The sequence below is a fragment of the Mytilus californianus genome, unplaced genomic scaffold, assembly GCF_021869535.1.
Source record: "Mytilus californianus isolate M0D057914Y unplaced genomic scaffold, xbMytCali1.0.p SCAF_4, whole genome shotgun sequence".
Lineage (NCBI taxonomy): Eukaryota > Metazoa > Mollusca > Bivalvia > Mytilida > Mytilidae > Mytilus > Mytilus californianus.
This window is the reverse complement of record NW_026262690.1, coordinates 88176713-88196883: the sequence shown is the minus strand read 5'-3', so window position 1 is coordinate 88196883 and position 20171 is coordinate 88176713. Positions and strand designations below refer to the sequence as shown.

The 20171-nt window shown below is 32.1% G+C and overlaps 2 protein-coding genes across 51 annotated transcripts in view; one reads left to right on the top strand and one right to left on the bottom strand.

Moving 5' to 3' along the window:
* The window catches only part of LOC127738865 (histone H3.v1-like), a 136868-nt gene that overhangs the window by 55246 nt on the left and 61451 nt on the right, over positions 1-20171 (top strand). The window lies entirely within an intron of this gene.
* LOC127738858 (zonadhesin-like) overlaps positions 1-20171 on the bottom strand; it is a 90062-nt gene that overhangs the window by 26469 nt on the left and 43422 nt on the right. For all 50 annotated transcript variants that reach the window (XM_052250264.1, XM_052250265.1, XM_052250283.1 and 47 more), the window contains 14 exons: positions 18928-19374; positions 16753-16860; positions 15398-15639; positions 12969-13264; positions 11819-12114; positions 9996-10198; positions 8795-8987; positions 7538-7831; positions 5904-6014; positions 5094-5338; positions 3241-3545; positions 2074-2369; positions 1221-1423; positions 802-991 (listed from right to left, as the gene is read on the bottom strand). In XM_052250264.1, coding sequence (XP_052106224.1) covers positions 802-991; positions 1221-1423; positions 2074-2369; positions 3241-3545; positions 5094-5338; positions 5904-6014; positions 7538-7831; positions 8795-8987; positions 9996-10198; positions 11819-12114; positions 12969-13264; positions 15398-15639; positions 16753-16860; positions 18928-19374 — 3429 coding nt within the window. The remainder of the gene's footprint in view (positions 1-801; positions 992-1220; positions 1424-2073; positions 2370-3240; positions 3546-5093; positions 5339-5903; positions 6015-7537; positions 7832-8794; positions 8988-9995; positions 10199-11818; positions 12115-12968; positions 13265-15397; positions 15640-16752; positions 16861-18927; positions 19375-20171) is intronic.

Genomic DNA, 20171 nt, shown 5'->3' with positions numbered 1-20171 from the left:
AAAATAGGTACTATGGTATATTTCACGATTTTATTTTGTATGTGTAAAAACATCAGACAGTCCTTCGGCTAAGTTAACACATCAATTAAATCCGTAAAAATAATAAGTAGATTGTTTTATTTCTGTTGTGTTTACTTTACTTTATCAATTATTGACCAACTTCAATAAGGCTCGGGTATATCGAATATTTGTTACGAAAGACTTAAAAAAAGCTACTTTAAAACTGTTTTCACTGTAATGTGACATACCGGCAAAAGGAATTAACTTTTGATACATTTTGTGCGTCCAAAGCGCGTTTAAGGATTAATCGTCATCATGAACGATCACACTTATTTTTTACAAACAATAACTGTATAAATACGTCGAACCATTAGAAGCTATGAGACCAAATTGGATCTAAAAGAATAGACAAATGCTTCCAAAGTCAACTTTGCCTGAAAAAGTAGAATAATAGTTCAATACAAAACAGTCAAACCCGTCTAAGGTCAACAATCTACCTTATACGAGTAAGTTTGAATTTAAATTCTAGGGCAATTACAAAAACATTTACATGAAGGTATTGTCAAAACTATACCCTTTATTATGACATAAGTACAGGACAAAATCACTATATTAAAAGTTAATATAAAATTGAGAATGGAAACGGGGAATGTGTCAAAGAGACAACAACCCGATCAAAGAACAAAAAAACAGCCGAAGGGCACCAATGGGTCTTCAACACAGCGGGAAAATCCTACATCCGGAGGCAGGCTTCAGCTGGCCCCTTAAAAAATGTGAGCTTAAAAATGTGAATATACTTACGAGTGCATACATCCACACCATTTCCCTTGAACTTCTGTTTACAGATACATCTATATTGACCTCTTCTGAGACGACATTTAGCATTTTGATGACAAATTTGTTGTTTAACAACTGTCATTGTTGGTTTCCCGTTTTCACTAGAACACTTGGTTACAATAGTGCAGTCTGATGAAGTAAGTTGCTTTCCAAGCTAACAAAAATGATAATTTATGAAAGTTGACAACAAGAAAATATGATTGAATGGAAGGAATATCAGCTTCTTATCTTTTAGTGCCAAAAATTACATGTCATTTTAATTGAAACCAAATTGCAATTTGCAAAAGTGAACTTTTTCACTGCATTTACATATATGAATTAAACAAAATGTTGAGTATACTACTGTGAGACAGCTTCGACAAAATATGTATAAATGTACATACGGGATAGTATTCTCCCTCTGGTCCACGGCATCCACATTTTGCTTTGGGTACACATTCATTTCCACTTAAGAGAAATCCTTCTTTACATTGACAGCCTTCAGTATTTGGTAATCTGCATGTTAGTGGAGCATCTGGGTCCAAACAAGTTGCTGGACATCCACTCCCAGAAGTAGTATAGTCCATGTTCTCTGGACATGTGAGTTCTAAAAAAGGAAAATGATTATTTTATCGTTTTCGAATGAGATGTTATCTTTCTATCGAGGTTCGGGTCTTCAGAACCAAGAAAACAATATTATCATAAGTATGTTGCAGACTGCTTGTCACAGTTTTTTTTACAGTTTATATCGGCGTTTAAATAAGTAACAAATTTTCAATAGAAATAAATAAATTTTTTTTTTCACTTCCCTTCAAAAAACAAAATTGGGTAGCAAATAATAATGAGAAAAAAACAATTTACACCACAACTCCCTCTTCAATTGATATAAAAGCATCATTGCATTAAACAACTTGAATACTATTGATTAATACAACTTATACTTTTTATTTTGGTAAATTTGTACTCATATGCACTAAGCATTAACTGAAAGGTCTTCTGGAAAGGTGTATAAAATGCAAAACATTTTTTGGTTTTAGTATTTTGATCACAGGGATGCTTCGGATTCCTTTTAGATTCTACTTTTACGTTATCTGCATTCCAGAAATTCCCAACCTGAAGATAATGCATTTTTCTGTACGTTTTTAATGTCATTAAAACTGATTTCCTCATGTCGTCTCACGAAAATATGTAGTAATTTGTAAAATGAGATGGTGGCACGAAAATAGTATTAAAATATTTGTGAGTTTGTATACATACGACAAAAATCTTTTCTCCGCCAAGTTATTGATAATCCCATGTTTTCGCATTGTTCTTCGTATCCCTCCAAAGATTCACAAATAAACTGTTCGAGCTCCGGTGATCCTGCTAGACTACAGTAATCATATAAACAGGACTCATATAAATCCTTGGCCATATCCATATCTTTGTTCGCACAAGACATGAATGGACTTTTGACATTTTTTGGATTCAAGAAACCACAGTATTTGTCGTCAGCAGCTTTACTGGACTGTTCTGCAGAACATGGTTCTTCTATTACAGGACCAACAACGCACCTGCAATATCAGTTTATTCTAAAAACTTTAAAGATCATTTTGTTTAAGTTTAAACATATTTTATTGTTCAAAATGACAAATTGATCAGACACAACTTAGTAATGTCTTCTCCGTAACAATCAGAAACATACACATTAATAACAAATAATTAATTTCGTTAATACTATTAGCAAAACAGTAAAAACATATTCAAACGATAAAATGATGTGTTCAACCATAACGAACCGCCGAAAATAAAGAGAAAGATATCGCAATGCCTTCTCTTTCTAGGTTGAACTTTTTCTGAAGTAACATAAGCATTAAACAGATATGTTTAGCTTGTGATAATATGACACACTACTATCGAGCAACGTTAGCTTATCTATTCGAAAGTGTAAAGCATGTAGGAAAGTTATATTGTTTGCTTGGTGAACCATGAAATTAAAATTATCTTTGTTTATTTCTCTGTCTATGACTAGTACGGAACGGCAATACACATTTTTTGTTTACTACCTATTCAATCAGTGTATTTATTACAGAGTATATCCAATTAAATCAAATAACATGTTACAAAAGGACGCATAATCTGTTTCACTCAGTTTGCTTACAATATTTTTTAATGAATTCAAGCCAATTTAAACCCTTTTTTAACTAGAACCACATGGACACTTATCAAAATGGTACATGTAGAAGTTCGAATATAAAAATTGTTACTACACTTTAGCCTAGACAGTATGTTTTCTTTGTACATTTTTATCTTAATAGTAAATTGACAACATTATAACTTAAAACAGAGCTTTTACAAAACTGCATAAGCTGCATTAACTTTTCACCTTCACACTAGTGCGGGAAACTTTGCAAAAATGAAAATATTACTTTTGCATTGGCTTACTTGTTATCCTGTGTTTCATAAATTCCTGGTACTGTATAACTTTTTCCAATCAGTTCGAATTTGTCTTTCTTCAGACGAACATCCTCACCAGTTGATGTTCTGAAATCGTCTTTCTTCCCGTTGCAATCACCACAGAGACCAGTTACAACTCCCGAATACGTCTTTGGAACGGATACTGCCACAGTACCGACACCATTCCATGTTATCAATATGTTACATTTTGTTTGCAGCCGTACATATCTACCAGAAGTCGTAATTTCAAAGTTTGTACAAGAGTATGGAGTATAAACTTGAACGTCATTTACCTAATGATAGATAGAAACATTATAACATTATAAACATATGGTTATCGAAAGACTAACACAATACACATGTATATATTTGTAGGCATAAAAATAAAAACGAAAGAAGCATTTAGCAACAGAAGAAAAAAACCATGATACCGCGCCTAAAACATTGACCATTAGCTGATTTTCTGTATTTTTCATAAATTGAAAACGTTTATAAACGTATTGCTTACGAAAACGTAAAATAACAAAAAAACCGAACTCCAAGGATTTTTCAAAACGGAAAGTCCTTTATTTAATTGCAAAATCAAAAGCTCAAACAAATCAAACGAGTGGAAAACAATTGTCATGTTCCTGACTTGGTACAGACATTTTCATATGCAGACAAAAATGTATTAAACCTGGTTTTAAAGCTAGCTTAACCTCTCACTTGTATGACAGTCACCACAGCAGAATAAGATATTGGTTGCTATTTATTTATTAGAAAGTTGTATTTTAAAATTATAAATATGTATATCAGCACGATGATGCTTCTAGCAGTTGTTTTAAAGTGAATAAATCGTAGATTATTATTTTATCTCTTCAACATTAATTACCGTATTTTATCGTCCTAACATTTGATCACTGTTGGGATTTGTCTCTCATTGGTCATCATATCACGTCTTTTTTATATTAGTATATAGAGTATAGCACTTTTTATTTTCGAATTTGACAGAATATTTGGTATTGTACATGTCTATCTATTTGTCACACAAGTATCGTTTGACTATTTTGTTGTAAAAATTAAATACAATTTCATGGACTAAGAGTTTGGGAATTTTTGATAGTTTAGAGGTTCTTCCCTTAAAAGTTTTCAATTTTGATAGTATAGGAGTTCTACCCTTAAAATTTGGGATAACTTTGTATTCCATATTCTTCTGAAGTTTTTAAACAATGTCATATATCACAAAACACAGATCAACTTTTATTTTTATTGTTTTGACCGTCCTGAAATACTATGATTTGACTACATGGTATATGCCTGAATAACAAAACTTTAAATTTGTATGATCGAATATATATAGAAGGTGACTGATATGAACAATTTGATCTTGTTTCGTTAATTTAGGTTGCTCTTTGTAACAAAAGCTGATTCACGATATCCATAGATATTTTGTTTTGTTTACCTACTGTTTCCAAGATATGATCTTCATGTTTCATCTCATAGAGACACAACTTGGACATTTTACCAGTATACATATATACGGTTCGAAAGCGGACAAATTGTTCTTTCATGAAGTCTCAAATAAAAATGAAGGGTAGTACAGAATTTTAGTATAAGTTAAAACTCTTAGTAATTCAAGGAATATAAATGTTAAAAATATGCCGCACAACCCTATGTTTTGACTTCTCAAAAAATAGTTGTGCATATGAACTTTCCATTCTAGGATAGGATTTTTTGTTAGCGAAATTTCATAACAAAAATGGCACATTTTATACGTAAAAGGAGTACCTATTGGAATTGACGTTTCTATGTTAACAGAAGTGCAACCTTTTTTTTTTATTTCTCTAAAATCCGTTACTTACAAAAACGACGTTATTTTTATCTAGCCGAATTGTAGCATCGGCTAACTTGACCAAAACATATTGTGTATACGAGACTTTTGTGTTTGCTCCACGGTGTTCATTCTGCACTTGAACTTCAAAACCACCACATTTGTCAATGGATGTTGATTTGACCATGGTATAAGTACATATTCCCATAAAGTGAATGACTTGTCCATCAAAACTCTTATAATGTGGATCTCCACTAGCAACACAGGTACAGGTCCCTGTAGTCAAATACAATAAGTAAAAAAAAATTGTCAATTATTCCATTACCTTTTATACCATAAACACAAAACAAGTTAATTCATTAATAATTAGTTTCTGGTGAAACTGTATTGGAATTGACGTTTCTATGTTAACAGAAGTGCAACCTTTTTTTTTATTTCTCTAAAATCCGTTACTCTCAAAAACGACGTACATATTGTAATTGAATGTTTGGGATGCAAAGCTTTTGTTTGTCTTGCTTCAAACGCTTTAAGAATGAAAAAGAACTGTGTCAAGAAAAATATATTTAGTATAACATTACGGAAAGAAACTCACCATTACTGTAACTTGAATATTAAAAAGATTGATGTATACCCTTCATCTTTTATTTCTATTTTTGTTACAATAAAAATGTTATATTTATATATAGTTCACAACTTTATTAACAGTAAACGCGACAAAGAAGATTGAATAGTCAAGCACTCAAATATCACGATCGCTTGGTTCGTTCCGATGCACAATTATGTGTCGTACATTCCCTTGACTATCTATTCTACTAAACATATAAAATAATAGACATTATACCTGTGCAGCTATTTACACCGTCTCCGACAAACCCTTTTCTGCATACACATCGACCTCTGTGACATTTTGCATCCGGATGACAAACGGTTGATCCACATTTGGGCCCTGTTTCTATAAAAAAAAATAGTTCCCATCAGTAGCTTTACATATCTATTACGTTTATGATACTTCAGTTAACAAATATTAATAAAAGAACAGAGTTGCAATGTCCCCCGCGTTGCACATATCTTATATTTCCAAGGGGCATAACTCTTTAAAAAAATCGTCCACCATTATAGAACTTTTCCGATATAGTGCTGATATTAACCTATAGTATAAGTTTCATAAACATCTGGCAAGAATTGTACCCGCGAGAGCGCAAACGAGGCCATTTTCCATAAATTTAATATTTCCAAGGGGCATAACTCTTTGAAAAAGTCGATCGTCCACCATTATAGAACTTGTCCGAGATATTGCTGATATTAACCTACAGTATTAGTTTTATAAAAATCTGGCAAGAATTGTACATGTGAGAGCGCTAACGAGGCCATTTTCCATAAATTTAATATTTCCAAGGGGCATTACTCTTTTAAAAAAAGTTGTTCGTCCACCATTATAGAACTTGTCCGAGATATTGCTGATATTAACCTATAGTATAAGTTTTATAAAAATCTGGCAAGTATTGTACCCGTGAGAGCGCTAAGGAGGCCATTTTCCATAAATTTAATATTTTCAAGGGGCATTACTCTTTAAAAAAAAGTCGATTGTCCACCATTATAGAACTTGTACGAGATATTGCTGATATTAACCTATAGTATATATATATAAGTTTTAAAAAAATCTGGCAAGAATTGTACCTGTGAGAGCGCTAACAAGACCGGACGGACGGACCCACGGACGGACGCACGCACGGACAGACGGACGAACACCCGGTATTTCCATGTCCCTCGCAACGCGTTTAGCGGGGGACAAAAATTAACTAATAATAACAGTTAAATGTTTTATATATTTTTCCATAACACTCGACATTTTTATATTTGTATATTCTACAGCAAAGGCTTTTTAAATCTCGTTTGAAAAAATACAAAAAACTCCGGAAAACATAACCTTTACACTGTATTAACCTTCAACACTTATTTACATTTAAACATGTAAAATATGGACTCACGAATGATCATGTACCATCTACCCTACTTTTACTGAAATGTTTGCTTTGGGAATTAAGTGGGTTTTTTTTATAATTGCTAATCATTTCTCATTTTCATAGATGCTTATTAAAAAGTCGATGTAAGTACAAAATAATTAATAACCGATTCAAATGTATTGATTTTACATCCACTACTAATGCTTTGATTAACTTAAAAAAAAACACTAAAGTTAAGTTTTGACAATTTGCCAAAAGTTTATGACGAATGCTGGTGTTCGCGTTGGTCTGTCTGGTTTCTTTTTGATTTTTGTTTTACCATGCCACTGTCAGTTTATATTCGAGTTGTGAATGTCCCTTAGTATTTCCTCCCTTTTTGTATGAAAAAAGACTAAAATAGGTATACATATTACTATGACTAGACTGTAAATGTTGCTAGTCACAGTAACACATGCAAAGTACATTACCAAATAATTGTAAATAGGTACATTCTAAACAGTTTAAGAAATACCTTCGCAGACGTATCGAACAGTAACGTATTTGTATGTTCCTCCACAAGGATCGCCGTACAAGCCGTTATTAGCTGATACTATGCATGATTTTATTCCATCACAATTTTTTCTTATTATAGGTAATGGTTTGTTAGATGAACATGATGTTGTTTTCACTCTTGGGTCTTTACATGTGCTCATGTCAATTCTCCCATATGTTGCTTCCAGAATTCGTATTGTTTTCTTCCCTGGACATGTTATGCTACCTTTTAGGCCCTCACATATCACTTTGTCTGTACCAGGTTCTGGCTTCCCTTTGAATACAGATGTTTGTTTCTATTATTTCAATATACAAAGTATAAATCACAAGAGCTTGGTGCCCTTTTTTATTTGTATTTTCAGCAAATAATTTTAGAAGAAATAGCACTTTAGTTATTGTCGTTGTGTCAGTTTAGTCTAAACGAGCTATAAAACCAGGTTTAACCCACTTTTTTCTTCAGAAAATGACTATACAAGTCAGAAATATGAGAGTTGGATTTTTTTTCCCGTTCCGTTAGTTGATGACGTTTTATTTCGTCAGTTGATTTGAACTTTCCTTTTTTGAATTTACCTAAGAGTTCATTATTTTTGCTATACTTTTTTTCTAGTCAGAAATGGTTCAACGACAAAATGTCCTGTCATAATCACGTAACAATATAAATGTGATACAAGTTAAGCAGATGTCGTCTGTCGTTAGTCAAAAGTTTGTTCCATATATAAGCTGGGAGTGTAATAAATTAGTTGTTTTAAAATAAAATTAAATGAAAAAATGAAAAAAAACATGATCTCAAAGGAAAATAAATGCAGTTAGAAGCTTTAAAAACAAAAACAAAATAATAAAAAACCCAAACAAAGAGGAACACAATTTTGCTTTGCATCAAAAGATTACGTTTAGATCAAAATGCATATTGCAGCGTTAAATTATATTTACTTTTTCAGCAAATCCATTTTAACCTTAAATGCACCTCCTCTTTAACCCTGAACATGACGAAAGTAAAACTTCACAATAGTAAACGTATTTACATGTTTGGTATTCAGCTGAATTTTGTCGCCGAATGACCCTAGATCGGTCTCCAAATAACCTTTTGACGTCATTCAGCAATCAATTTTAAAACATGACGCCAAATGTTTTGAATTGTGATGCAATATTTTGAGGCAACTTGTGTGGTTTTAAGTAATGGGGGAAACATTTGCATACACGTGTAAATACTTCTATTTAGACTATGAAATGTCAATACCTTTGCATATTTTTATTCCATCCCCTTTGAAACCTTCTTCGCAAGCACAATCATAAACACCATTGAGTAATTTACATTGTGCATTCCTATGACATTTTTGCCGTCTAATGACTTGCATTTTTGCGTAACCCGATTTTGTAGCAACGCATTTGGACACCGTCCTACAATCTCTGGATGTAATTTCTGTATCAATCTATTTGAAAAAAGACAATATTGTATTTTACATACGATTTGTTCTTGAAAACTAAACTGAATATGAAAGTATTAAATAAACACAATGAAACACTCAAATGAGTTTCGAATCTCAATAAGAGATTAAAAAAAGTCAATGTTCAGTTGCTTTTGATATATCATTCTGGAATCGATTGTTAAGTGCAGTAGATTAAACTGTGTGCAATCATAAAAACAAAAGTAGGGTGTACACACGATCGCCTTTAAAATCCGAAATGAAAGTAACAAATCTTTCCATTGAAATGATATGAATACAATGTTAAATATCTTATTTTAAAATGTTGAATTTTTCAAAACACTTAAGACATGAATTGTTTTAGCCTTATTTAGCACGCTATTTAAGTTTTTAAATGCTCTTAAACTTTGTATTTGATTATAATATGACGTCCTTATTTCGCTTTGCAAACAAAGCCGTGTTCTAATTAGCACAAAATATGTTTGACACATGTACACAAACTTACTGTTTATATTCTCGCTATTTTCATTGTTATCCTAAAAAAATATTTACATTTTAGCAGCTTACATCATATATTGTTTATCAAACAACATATATTTACCCTGGTATTAGTTTTTAAACTTATTAAATATGAAAAAATAATGTTCATACTCCACGGGAGGAAACGGGAACAGCCAAACATTTTTAAGGTATTTTCGTACGCTTCGACCTAAAAAATACTGTATTTGTCCTATTAGAATCAAAATAATTCATTCAAGTCATGCTCTATGCTCATTTTAACATGGGTAGGCATTATTTTTTACAATATTTACACCTCGCTAACGCTCAGTGTAAAATATCGACAAATATAATGCCTACCCATGTTAAAATGAGCATAGAGCATCACATGAAGGAATTATCTCTTAAGTTGGCCTTCCAACTGTTCCAGCACAAGTGATGAGTCTGATGAGCATGAATAGCGCTCCAAATTATTAGCTTGATATCTTTTATGAGTTTTGAAATATAATAACGTACTGGATAGTATTCACCGGTAGGAAGCCTACAACCACACTGAGCTCTTGGTATACATGTGTTGTCACTGAGTACAAATCCTTTTTTACACTGACATCCTTCTGATGGGGGTAGTTTACATGTTTTAGAGGCGTCTAGATCAACGCATGTGGCTGGGCATCCACTTACTGCACTACTGTATTCCATATTGTCTTCACATATAAAAGCTATTCAAAATAAATAAGTGTAGTTTTAATTTCAGATATAATATAATGCATGCCGGATTATGTGTTAACAAAATAAAATGACTGTACAGGTTTCATTTTGCAGATACCTAAAAATGGGCGTTTAGGATATTTCAGTTATCAAACATTGTTTAGGTATTTGTTTCTCTGAAATCATTAGAAAAAGCTGTGTTATTGTATTTGTTCGATTTTGAGTGTAAATCTTAACATGAATAAACATTTATTTCTTTAAGGTTCTTTGCGTATAAGAATGATTCATGCAATGCATAATTCACGAATCATGTTAAGTTTTACACTCGAAATCCAACAAATATAATTTATCAATATTTCTAGAGTTAGATAGTATTTATCATAGATTTGTCTAACCTGCTGTTAAACATTTCGAAGAATAAAGAAAAGCGTTTGTTTATCATTTAAGATTTGGTGACAAAGTTTAAATTGTTATTTATCTTATGGGTATTGTTCAAAAAGTCTATAATAATACTCTAAACTAGTTTTACAATTGACCAATTAGAATCAGGAACCGCTTTTGCGTTGTTTTTTGTACTCATCAATATCTGATAATAAATATGACCAAAGGCTCGTTTATTATTGCATTAAAATTAAATCACCCAAATTCTCACTCGCTGTGAAATCTATGATTATCGATATTTTCAATATAATCAGTCGTTTATTTAATATTTATTTTTACAAATCGAACGACCCCTTTTGTTCTAATTTTCCAGCTAAAATACACAAAAGGAGACAATAATAATAACATCAGTACCCACTTAATTGTGTTAACTGTCAATACTTATTGATTACATGGAAAAAAATGGATCTAAGGGCGTAGTGACATTTGTAGACTGCACACCTTTCATACACAATTAGATACGTCTTGGTATCTACGTACGTATTATGAATATTTGTGAATTCTTGAATTTTCAAGTACATTTGTAATTGAACTAGACGAAAAATGTATACAAATATGCGAGAACAACCTTCGCAATGTTATTATCATCTTTTTCCGTTGCCTGCAAATCCGGCAAATTTCGTCCTCAAGTTTTATAGATTTTTTAAAGAACATACATACACATTCTGATATGTTAATCAGGTTAAAACCAACAAATATTTAGTAAAAAGTTAGTTTCCCTGTATTAAAATGCAAAGTTTTATCGTAATCATCTGAAAAATGACAAGATAATTAAAACATGGATTGTTGGCAATATTTTTTAACTCACAGTGAGGAGGTTTCTAAATCAGTCGAGGATTTTTTTTATCACAGTAAACTATTGTAAACCAATCTATTTTCACGTATATTTTTCGGCCGTTACAGAGTTATAGGCAATTTACCTTTTAAATTGCAAACATTAATTGTTGATGATTTCTTTAAAGAAAATATCCAAGTTTCACATATTCGCAATGATATTTTTTTTTTCGCATGATATTTCTACTTCCGATATTCGATTAAAACATCGTTCCCAAATTAAGATTAAGGTTCATTATTCATATTTTGGCGTAGGCACAGTGAAATAATAAAAAAAATAGGACTCTTAAACAGCCTATTCTAAAAGCATTATAAATCGTTTAAACTTGATAACAAACTTTGAATAGCATACTCACGACAAAATTGTTTTGTTCTCCATGATATATCAAAACCCATGTTTTCACATCTTTCTTCAAGGCCTTCAGCAGCTTCGCAAACAACTGTATTTAATATGTCTGGTTGATCACTGTATGCACAATAGTCATATACACAACTGTCATAAATGTCTTGAACTAATTGCACGTCTTCTATTGAGCAGTCTCTAAATGGACTGCTAGGGTTAACTGGGTTTAACTGCCCACAAGCGGTGTTTCTTATCGCCTTGTTTCTCAGTGTTGACGTACAAGGATCCGGCGGGATTGACACACCACACCTAAATAGAGAGAAAAAAAAACAAGTTGGCATAAGATTAATAGTTTTGATCATGATTTAGTACATTCAAGCACTTGTTCATTTAGGAAAATTTCTGTTACTTGTTTGCTTTACAGCAACCTAACTTGAGACACGAACTAATAACAGATTTTAAAGTTAATAACAAAATAAATAACAATTAATGAAGAAATATCAACACAAAATGAAGTGAAATAATAAAAATATTGAACTCCAAATGAAAATTCAAAACGGAAAGTCTTTTATCAAATGGAAAAATCAAAAGCTCAAATACATCAAACGAATGGAAAACAACTGTCCTATTCCTGACTTGGTTTTATAGATAGCTAAACCTCTCATTTCTTTAACAAATAGCGTTCAGTAATCATAAATTCAATATTGATACACTTAATTCTATTTTTAAATTAAAAATTCCCACAATCTATTGTGATGATTTTATATTTATGTAATACGCAATGGTAAAAACGTCAATGACTAAACAATATGGTCAAAAAGAACAGAAGAAGGAAAAACGCAGAAAAAAAACTAAGAAAAGAAACCAGTTTCAAATCATTTGATAAAGCAAAATGTTTTGAGATAATGTTTTATTTAGCCCATTATTTTATCATTAAGAAAAACTATTCAACTACAAAGCAACTATAAAGGCAAAATATGTTTTTTTGAAAATTCTTTATCTTGGTTGAAAACGGCTTGGGCCTTATCATTCTGTGTAGATATTCATTATTGCTTCGTGCTATTAAGTTCAGTTCTGAATTTTTTTTTATGGTTTTTTTTTTTATTGCTATTGACTATACGCCAAATCTCTTTTATGTATAAATATACGTCCCGTATGCTTACTTTTCGCCATTGCCCTCTCGAATCAAGTAACTTTCACCAATAAGCGTAAACTTGTCCGGTTTTGTGCGCACGTCCAAACCATCTTTTGTCCTAAAATCATCTTTAATACCATTACAATTCCCACACAAGCCAATTAAGTTCTGACTAAAATGACTTGGTACCGATATGGTTGCTGCGCTTCTCCCGTCCCATGTAATTATGACGTTGCATGTAGTTTTTAGTCTTACATAACGTCCTGAATTTATGATACTGAAATATCCAGTTTTATATGGTAGATATCTTTTAATTCCATCCACCTATAAATGCACAAAACAACGTGAAAAAACAGTCATATTTGTATTTGATTATAGAACTATGTTACTGATTGAAGGTGCATATGGTTTTGTTCTAGCTCAGTCCTGTTTTAACTCATTGTAAACCATAAAGCATCATAATAATTAGTGAGATTACAAAAGTTATATTCATTCTTGTTGAGTGTTCCATTTTTTACAAAGTAAATGCATTTAATATCAATGGACTATTTGTGAGTTGAGTTTGGTTAAAGAAATGACATTTGTATAAAATTTACAGCAAAACTTTGCTAGGCAATAATACTCAATTGATTATTAGGAAGATACTTTTGTTGCCTTTTTCAAGCAAATTATTCTATAAATGTCCCAACATATTTCATCGATCTCTTAAGTCCCTTCATTTTTTAATCTTTATTTATCTAACTTTAATTACACTTTCAGTAGCACATTGATGTTTATAATATTCAAATGAGACAAACGGGATGATTTTAGCTCTTGAAATGTGAACTTTTCATTTCTATGTAGCAACATTCCAATTACGCATGACTATGGAGTACATACCGATTTTCAAGAGCTTGCGTTTCCTACCATGCTTTACTCGATAGAGGATTACTGACCACAGGGAGGCTTTTGAACCAAGGGTTTTAAATGGTAAAATTAAGATTATAATTTTGTCAGTTTTACGCGCGCCATCACAAGTTCGTTGACCGTTATGGAATATCTGTGTTACAGATGTTTACGGATATGTTCCAATTGTCGTTACCGCAATCCCGTCTTCTTTTCTCGATTGTGACATCATCGAATGGGATTTTTTTCCCGATGTGTACTTGAATAAATAACAGGAACTGGTTGCCTTTCCGGAGAACCTGAGTCCATCCCCGGTTTTAGTGGAGTTCATATTTCTAATTCTGTGGATTTCTATATATTTGTTTGTGGATTCGTTTAAATTTTTGTGGTTTGTTTTTGCCTTTGCATTGTCAGGTTTCTTCCGTTATAGGTTTTTGAGTGTTCCCTTTGTATCTTCCGCCTCTTTTTGACGCGTCCCTGTTTCTTAAAATTTTTCTCGGTTATAGTCGTTTCTTCGATGCCTCGAGTTATAGGTAAATTATGTTCGGTATATATAATGCTAGTAAGTTGAAATGAAACTAAGATGTGGTATCACTGTCAAAAAAGACATCTATCAACCAAAAACCAAATAACGTAACCGTACTGCCTTCAACAATGAGTAAAACACATACCGCATATTCAGCTATAAAAGGCCCCGAAATTACAAATGTAAAACAAGTCAAACTAAAACTAACGGCATGATGTATGTATAAAATAATGAATCAGAAACAAATATGATATACAGCAACAACGACAACCACTGCATTACAGGCTCTTGACTTGGGACAGGCACATACAGAATGTGGCGGAGTTAAACTAGGTTGAAGGCTCCCTCCCCCATAACCTGGGACAGTGGTGTACCATTACAACATACGAACAAATATAAAAATCAGTTGAAAAGGGCTTAACTCGTCAAATCGATACAAAGCAGAAAGACATCTAACAATAACACAGACCGGACATAGCAGGGTATTTATATATCCCCACAACATGCACAACAGAAAAGCACTAAGTACAGATCTGAGAGTACTTGCAGTTACTGACAGCTAGTTCAACGCCAATAACAACTAACAAAAACAATCATGCAACAATATTAAAAACGTTGTATCTATCAAATCAGGATTGTTTTATTTCAGCCTATATGTTTTTTGTCTTATGAAAATGCATGCAAAATGAGAGGCGAAAGATACTAAAGGCATTTTGGAAGTCATAAATAGAAAAAAACAAACTGACAATGCCATGGCAAAAAACGAAAAATCACGAAAAGACAAACAACAGTTCATAAAACACAACATAGTAAAATAAAGACTGAGCAACACGAACCCTCCCCAAAAACCGGGGGTCATCGGTATGACGTTATATGCAAGCAATGATTATAGTTATGTGTGAACTTGTTTGTCTTTTCGTTGACCTTGGTGTTAACCCCATTACGTTGTTAGTTTAACTTGGTTATTTCTTATTCTTTTTGTAGGAATATTTATTTAACTCATGAACTATCTCTTCTTTGATGTATATTGCATTTAAAGTTATTACCTTGACAACTCTATTCTTCAACAAGTCAATCTTTGTTTTTCTGACGACTACATGAACAGATCTTGTATATGAGACGCGTTTGTTTCCTCTGTTTTCATTCTTGACTTGAACATGAAATCTGCATGCACTTTTTGGATTAACATATTGAGACAAAGTATATTTACATGTTCCCATGAAATGTAATACTTGTCCGTCAAAAGATCTGTAATGTGGATCGCCGGTCGCTGAACATGTACAGCTTTCTGGTGATAGAGAATACACAGAACATATCAATTTTAAAAGAAACAACAAATCGGCAAATTATCATACAGCTTTTAGAATGACGTTTAACAAATTGTCGTTAATAACTATCAAGTTTTAAAGAAACAAAACATCTGTAAATTAGCATACAGCTGTTAGAATGACGTTAAAACATTTGACATTAATAACTAAACTAACCTAAAATTAGTCAATGTAACCTTTACTACATGTGTATGCAAATGATCTACTAGAATTTATTATCCATATATAATATAATATTACTATAAAAGTATATATGGTGTATATTTCCATCTCGTTTAACAATCTACAATTATACTCTGATGACTATTAAAATGTGCACCAAAGTCAAGATATTTAACTTTCTTTCTCATACGCTTACCTTCATCATGCTTAATTGAAAGGTTAACCACAGTTTTATTCAAACCAAGTTATTTTCGCCACCATCATATGATCTGTTCAAAAACCAGACTTATAAAGTATTTAGTAATAAACGTACACTTCAACTTTTTGTTCGATGTAGAAATAAATCGAACGACACTTGGAAATAGTATGATCATTGTTGCCAAGAATAACGATAGGGTGGTAGTGTGTCCAGCATAAATGTATTGCGTAAAAGCTTGGCTGTTTTCCAACCATGTGTGGTAACTCTAATGACACAAAAACTCTTACAAGGTAAAGGCAAAAGCAACAATAAGGGGTTAATATATTAACCTTTGGAATACTTGAAATAACAGTAAGACCAATTGCAATAATAATATACTTGGAGATTACAGGAACGTTATGTAATAAATGCAAAGAATTGTGCCATAACACGAAGGTGTGCTGATACTCAACTGTTCGGTCTATTATTGGCCATCAACAAGGTCAGCTATTTTTTTAAATCTTACAACCTTTGGTTAAAGTCCAATACAAATTGAAAGATAATGCATTAAATACACCATAATATCCCCTTAAGTCCAATATAATGAAATTGATCTTCAGATGTGGATAAATTTTAAGTTTTCAAATGCAAAATATCTTTAGCTGAAAAACACATAGCATGATGCCCTTTCTCATTTTTGTAAACGGAACCTACTGGAATAAACGGTACTTACTGGAACAAACGTTAATGCCATCGCCTGTGTATCCTTTTTTGCATCTACATCTTCCTTTTTTGCATTTTCCATTTTTGTGACATTTCTCTTTACAATTACTTGGTTTGCCTGCATAGAAAACAAACTGTTATTTGTCATCAAGTGTCTGAGCACAAAGTTGATGAACCAGGGGTATGTCAAAGAACGTCTCGTCCTTTTTCTAAAAAAAGTTCATCGGAAGGTACCAAGACCTTGTTGATAAATATTCCGTATCAACTTCACAAATAATACACGATGGTCTTGAAGTATAGATTCTGCGTACTGACGTTGTTTATCATCTTAATAACGTGTTATAGTATTTTTTTATTTTTCTTTATTAATATTACTTTTAAGTTAAGTCTGTTTTTTGTTATATCCTTTTGACGTGACTCTGTACTTATGTATCCCGTCATACTTTGAACGACAAAATTATTTTATATCTACCTGTGTGACGTCAAACGCGCGATTCTACGCAAGTACTTAAAACCTTCCATCCTTTATGGGTGGATTTTACATAGATAAATAAAATCGTGTAATAAAAAAGCAAAATGAGGAAGTTAGATTTGATGTATGCCTTATTTGTGCTTCTTTGTTACATTTGTTTGTTTTTATAGTGATTAAGATGATAACACAATGTTGACTGCTGTACCCCTAATTTTGACATTTTTACCTTTGTGTTTGTTTGTTTTGTTCACGCATCGTTGTCAATATAATGGAATTTGATGCGACTGTCATACAAGTGAGAGGTTTAGCTAGCTATAAAACCAGGTTCAATCCACCATTTAAGAAAATGCCTGTACCAAGTCAGGAATATGACAGTTGTTATCCATTCGTTTGATGTGTTTGAGCTATTGATTTTGCCATTTGAGTAGGGACTTTCCTTTTTGAATTTTCCTCGGAGTTCGGTATTTTTGTGATTTTACTTTTTATTTTCAATTAAATAAGTAAGTCCATTCAAAGTCACCATAGCGAGAAATTGTCCTTAAAAGTTAAATTAAACTTAAACACCCCTTTAAGATCAAAATGAGGGCTACCGAACTTTATGTCTGTTATATTTGTTTTCGTCAATTGTTTAATAAAATAAATTAGGGCATTTGAATTGTTTTGCACTTTGCCGTACTTGAATAGCTTACTACACGGTATATGTTTTGTTTATTAATGAAGACCGTACGGGGACTTCAAGTTCTTATCATCCACGTCATTTGATCTCAAGGGAATTGTATAGATTTAAATATGTTAAGAATGCCCTCTGACTCTGTGTAGTCTCAAGTTTATGGTCCTCACACTGATTTGCTAATGTTGAAGACTATATCATAAAGGATAAGTGTAAATTAATAAATAGAGTCAAGAGTTTTATAAAGCAATGTCATGCATAACTTACTTAAAGTTTACACATATAGTAGGGAGTAAAATATTGTTGAAGAACATTTTAGTCTTTTCAGAGAAATGTATTATTCATAATTTTACTTTTTTGTTGCAAAACTTATGTAGAAGGGAAAAGAATCTGCATAGTTAAATGTATATAAAAATGGCGCTGAAATAATTTACAGCCAAAAATACAATTCTTCCTTAATTTTACAAAGCAATGCATAAGTCAAAGAAAAACAGAAAACAGCATGCTTCCCTTAAACACAAAAGACAATCATGTCTTCAAAACGTATCAAAGAAAAACTAAAGACCGAGCCTTGTCAACAGCTACCCTTCATCAAGGAAACTCAGATTCTTGTATATCGTATCAACTGAATGTGGCAAATGTGTTTTGAAGGAGATATTTTATGAACAAACAAGCCTGGCAAAAACGTAATCTTATTTCCGTAAGAGAAACTATATTTTGACATAATTTACAGCCAAAAATACAATTCTTCCTTAATTTTACAAAACAATGCATAAGTCAAAGAAAAACAGAAAACAACATGCTTCCCTTTAACACAAAAGACAATCATGTCTTCAAAACGTATCAAAGAAAAACTAAAGACCGAGCCTTGTCAACAGCTACCCTTCATCAAGGAAACTCAGATTCTTGTATATCGTATCAACTGAATGTGGCAAATGTGTTTTGAAGGAGATATTTTATGAACAAACAAGCCTGGCAAAAACGTAATCTTATTTCCGTAAGAGAAACTATATTTTGACATATATAAAAAACAAAGCAGATACCTTGACATGGAAATGACCATGTTCCAGTTGCTCCCCAGCCTGTAGATATTCCAATATCTCTTATTTTTAATGGATTTGACGTATCAGTCCATTCCATGATTTTCTTTCCACGTCCGTCCTCTACTCGGATTTTCCCTTTATTCCATATAACCTTAAATGATTCTAATTTATTTGGACGAAGCATTTTTCCTTTATGTTCCGACAAGCTTCTGCCTTGCTTCTTGTCACGGACTACTGACTTTGAGTTACCCCAACCACCTAGTACTAACTCATACAAAGGATCCTTCTCATTATTGGAAGACATCAAAGCCAAATGTGCATCATTTTTAGCCATCACTTTGAACTTGATACTAAACCTTTCATGATTATCTACACTGATGCCATAATCTGACAGTAGTTTGTATTTATACGCATTTGGCGTTTGGATTTTCTTTGCCGACCGACAACCTAGAAATATTTACATACAAAATGGCATAACAAAGTTTAATAAAAAAAAGCAACAAATAAATCCTCAAGCTAGGCAACACGACTTCAACTCCCATCCAGTATTGAACCCCAAATTAGCATGACAATAGACTTAAGCACATACATTTTTCTGGATACAAAGCAAAATATGCATAACCATGATAACAATACGGTCATCAAGAATTATTAGAATTTGGCGATAAATCATATCAAAATAAAATTTAGGGATATAGTTGCTACCTTTACAGTTACAAATCAAAGATCATCATGTCAGAAAACATATAAATTACGCCGTACAGTCGAAATTGATAAAACAAAAAACAAAACAAAAAAACAATATTTATTGTATGTTGTAAATATGAAACGACAAGATCCATGATCTTAATAATCTGTATAATTAAGGATGTAGTAATGTCAGGTTTAGGAACATTGGCCAGATGTTTTTTTCCTACGATACAGGGTAAAATATTTTGCCGCATATCACTCGTCTTTCTTTTCATAGAAGACTTCAATATCTCAAAAAAGGTCATTACCATAATTTAAGCAGATTCTATATTTCTTTTCTTACAATTTGAGACCCAAATAATGCCAATGCTAAATATAAAATAAATGTCCGAGTCAGCCTTTTTCCGCCATTTAAAAAAATTAAAGATCTCGAAAAGGGGTTCCATTATCCATAATCAACATTTTAAGTTTATTTTGTTCCTTCACTAATGCTCTTCTGATTTAAATTTTAAATTTTAAATTCCAGATTTTTAAAATTTTACCTTTCTACATCC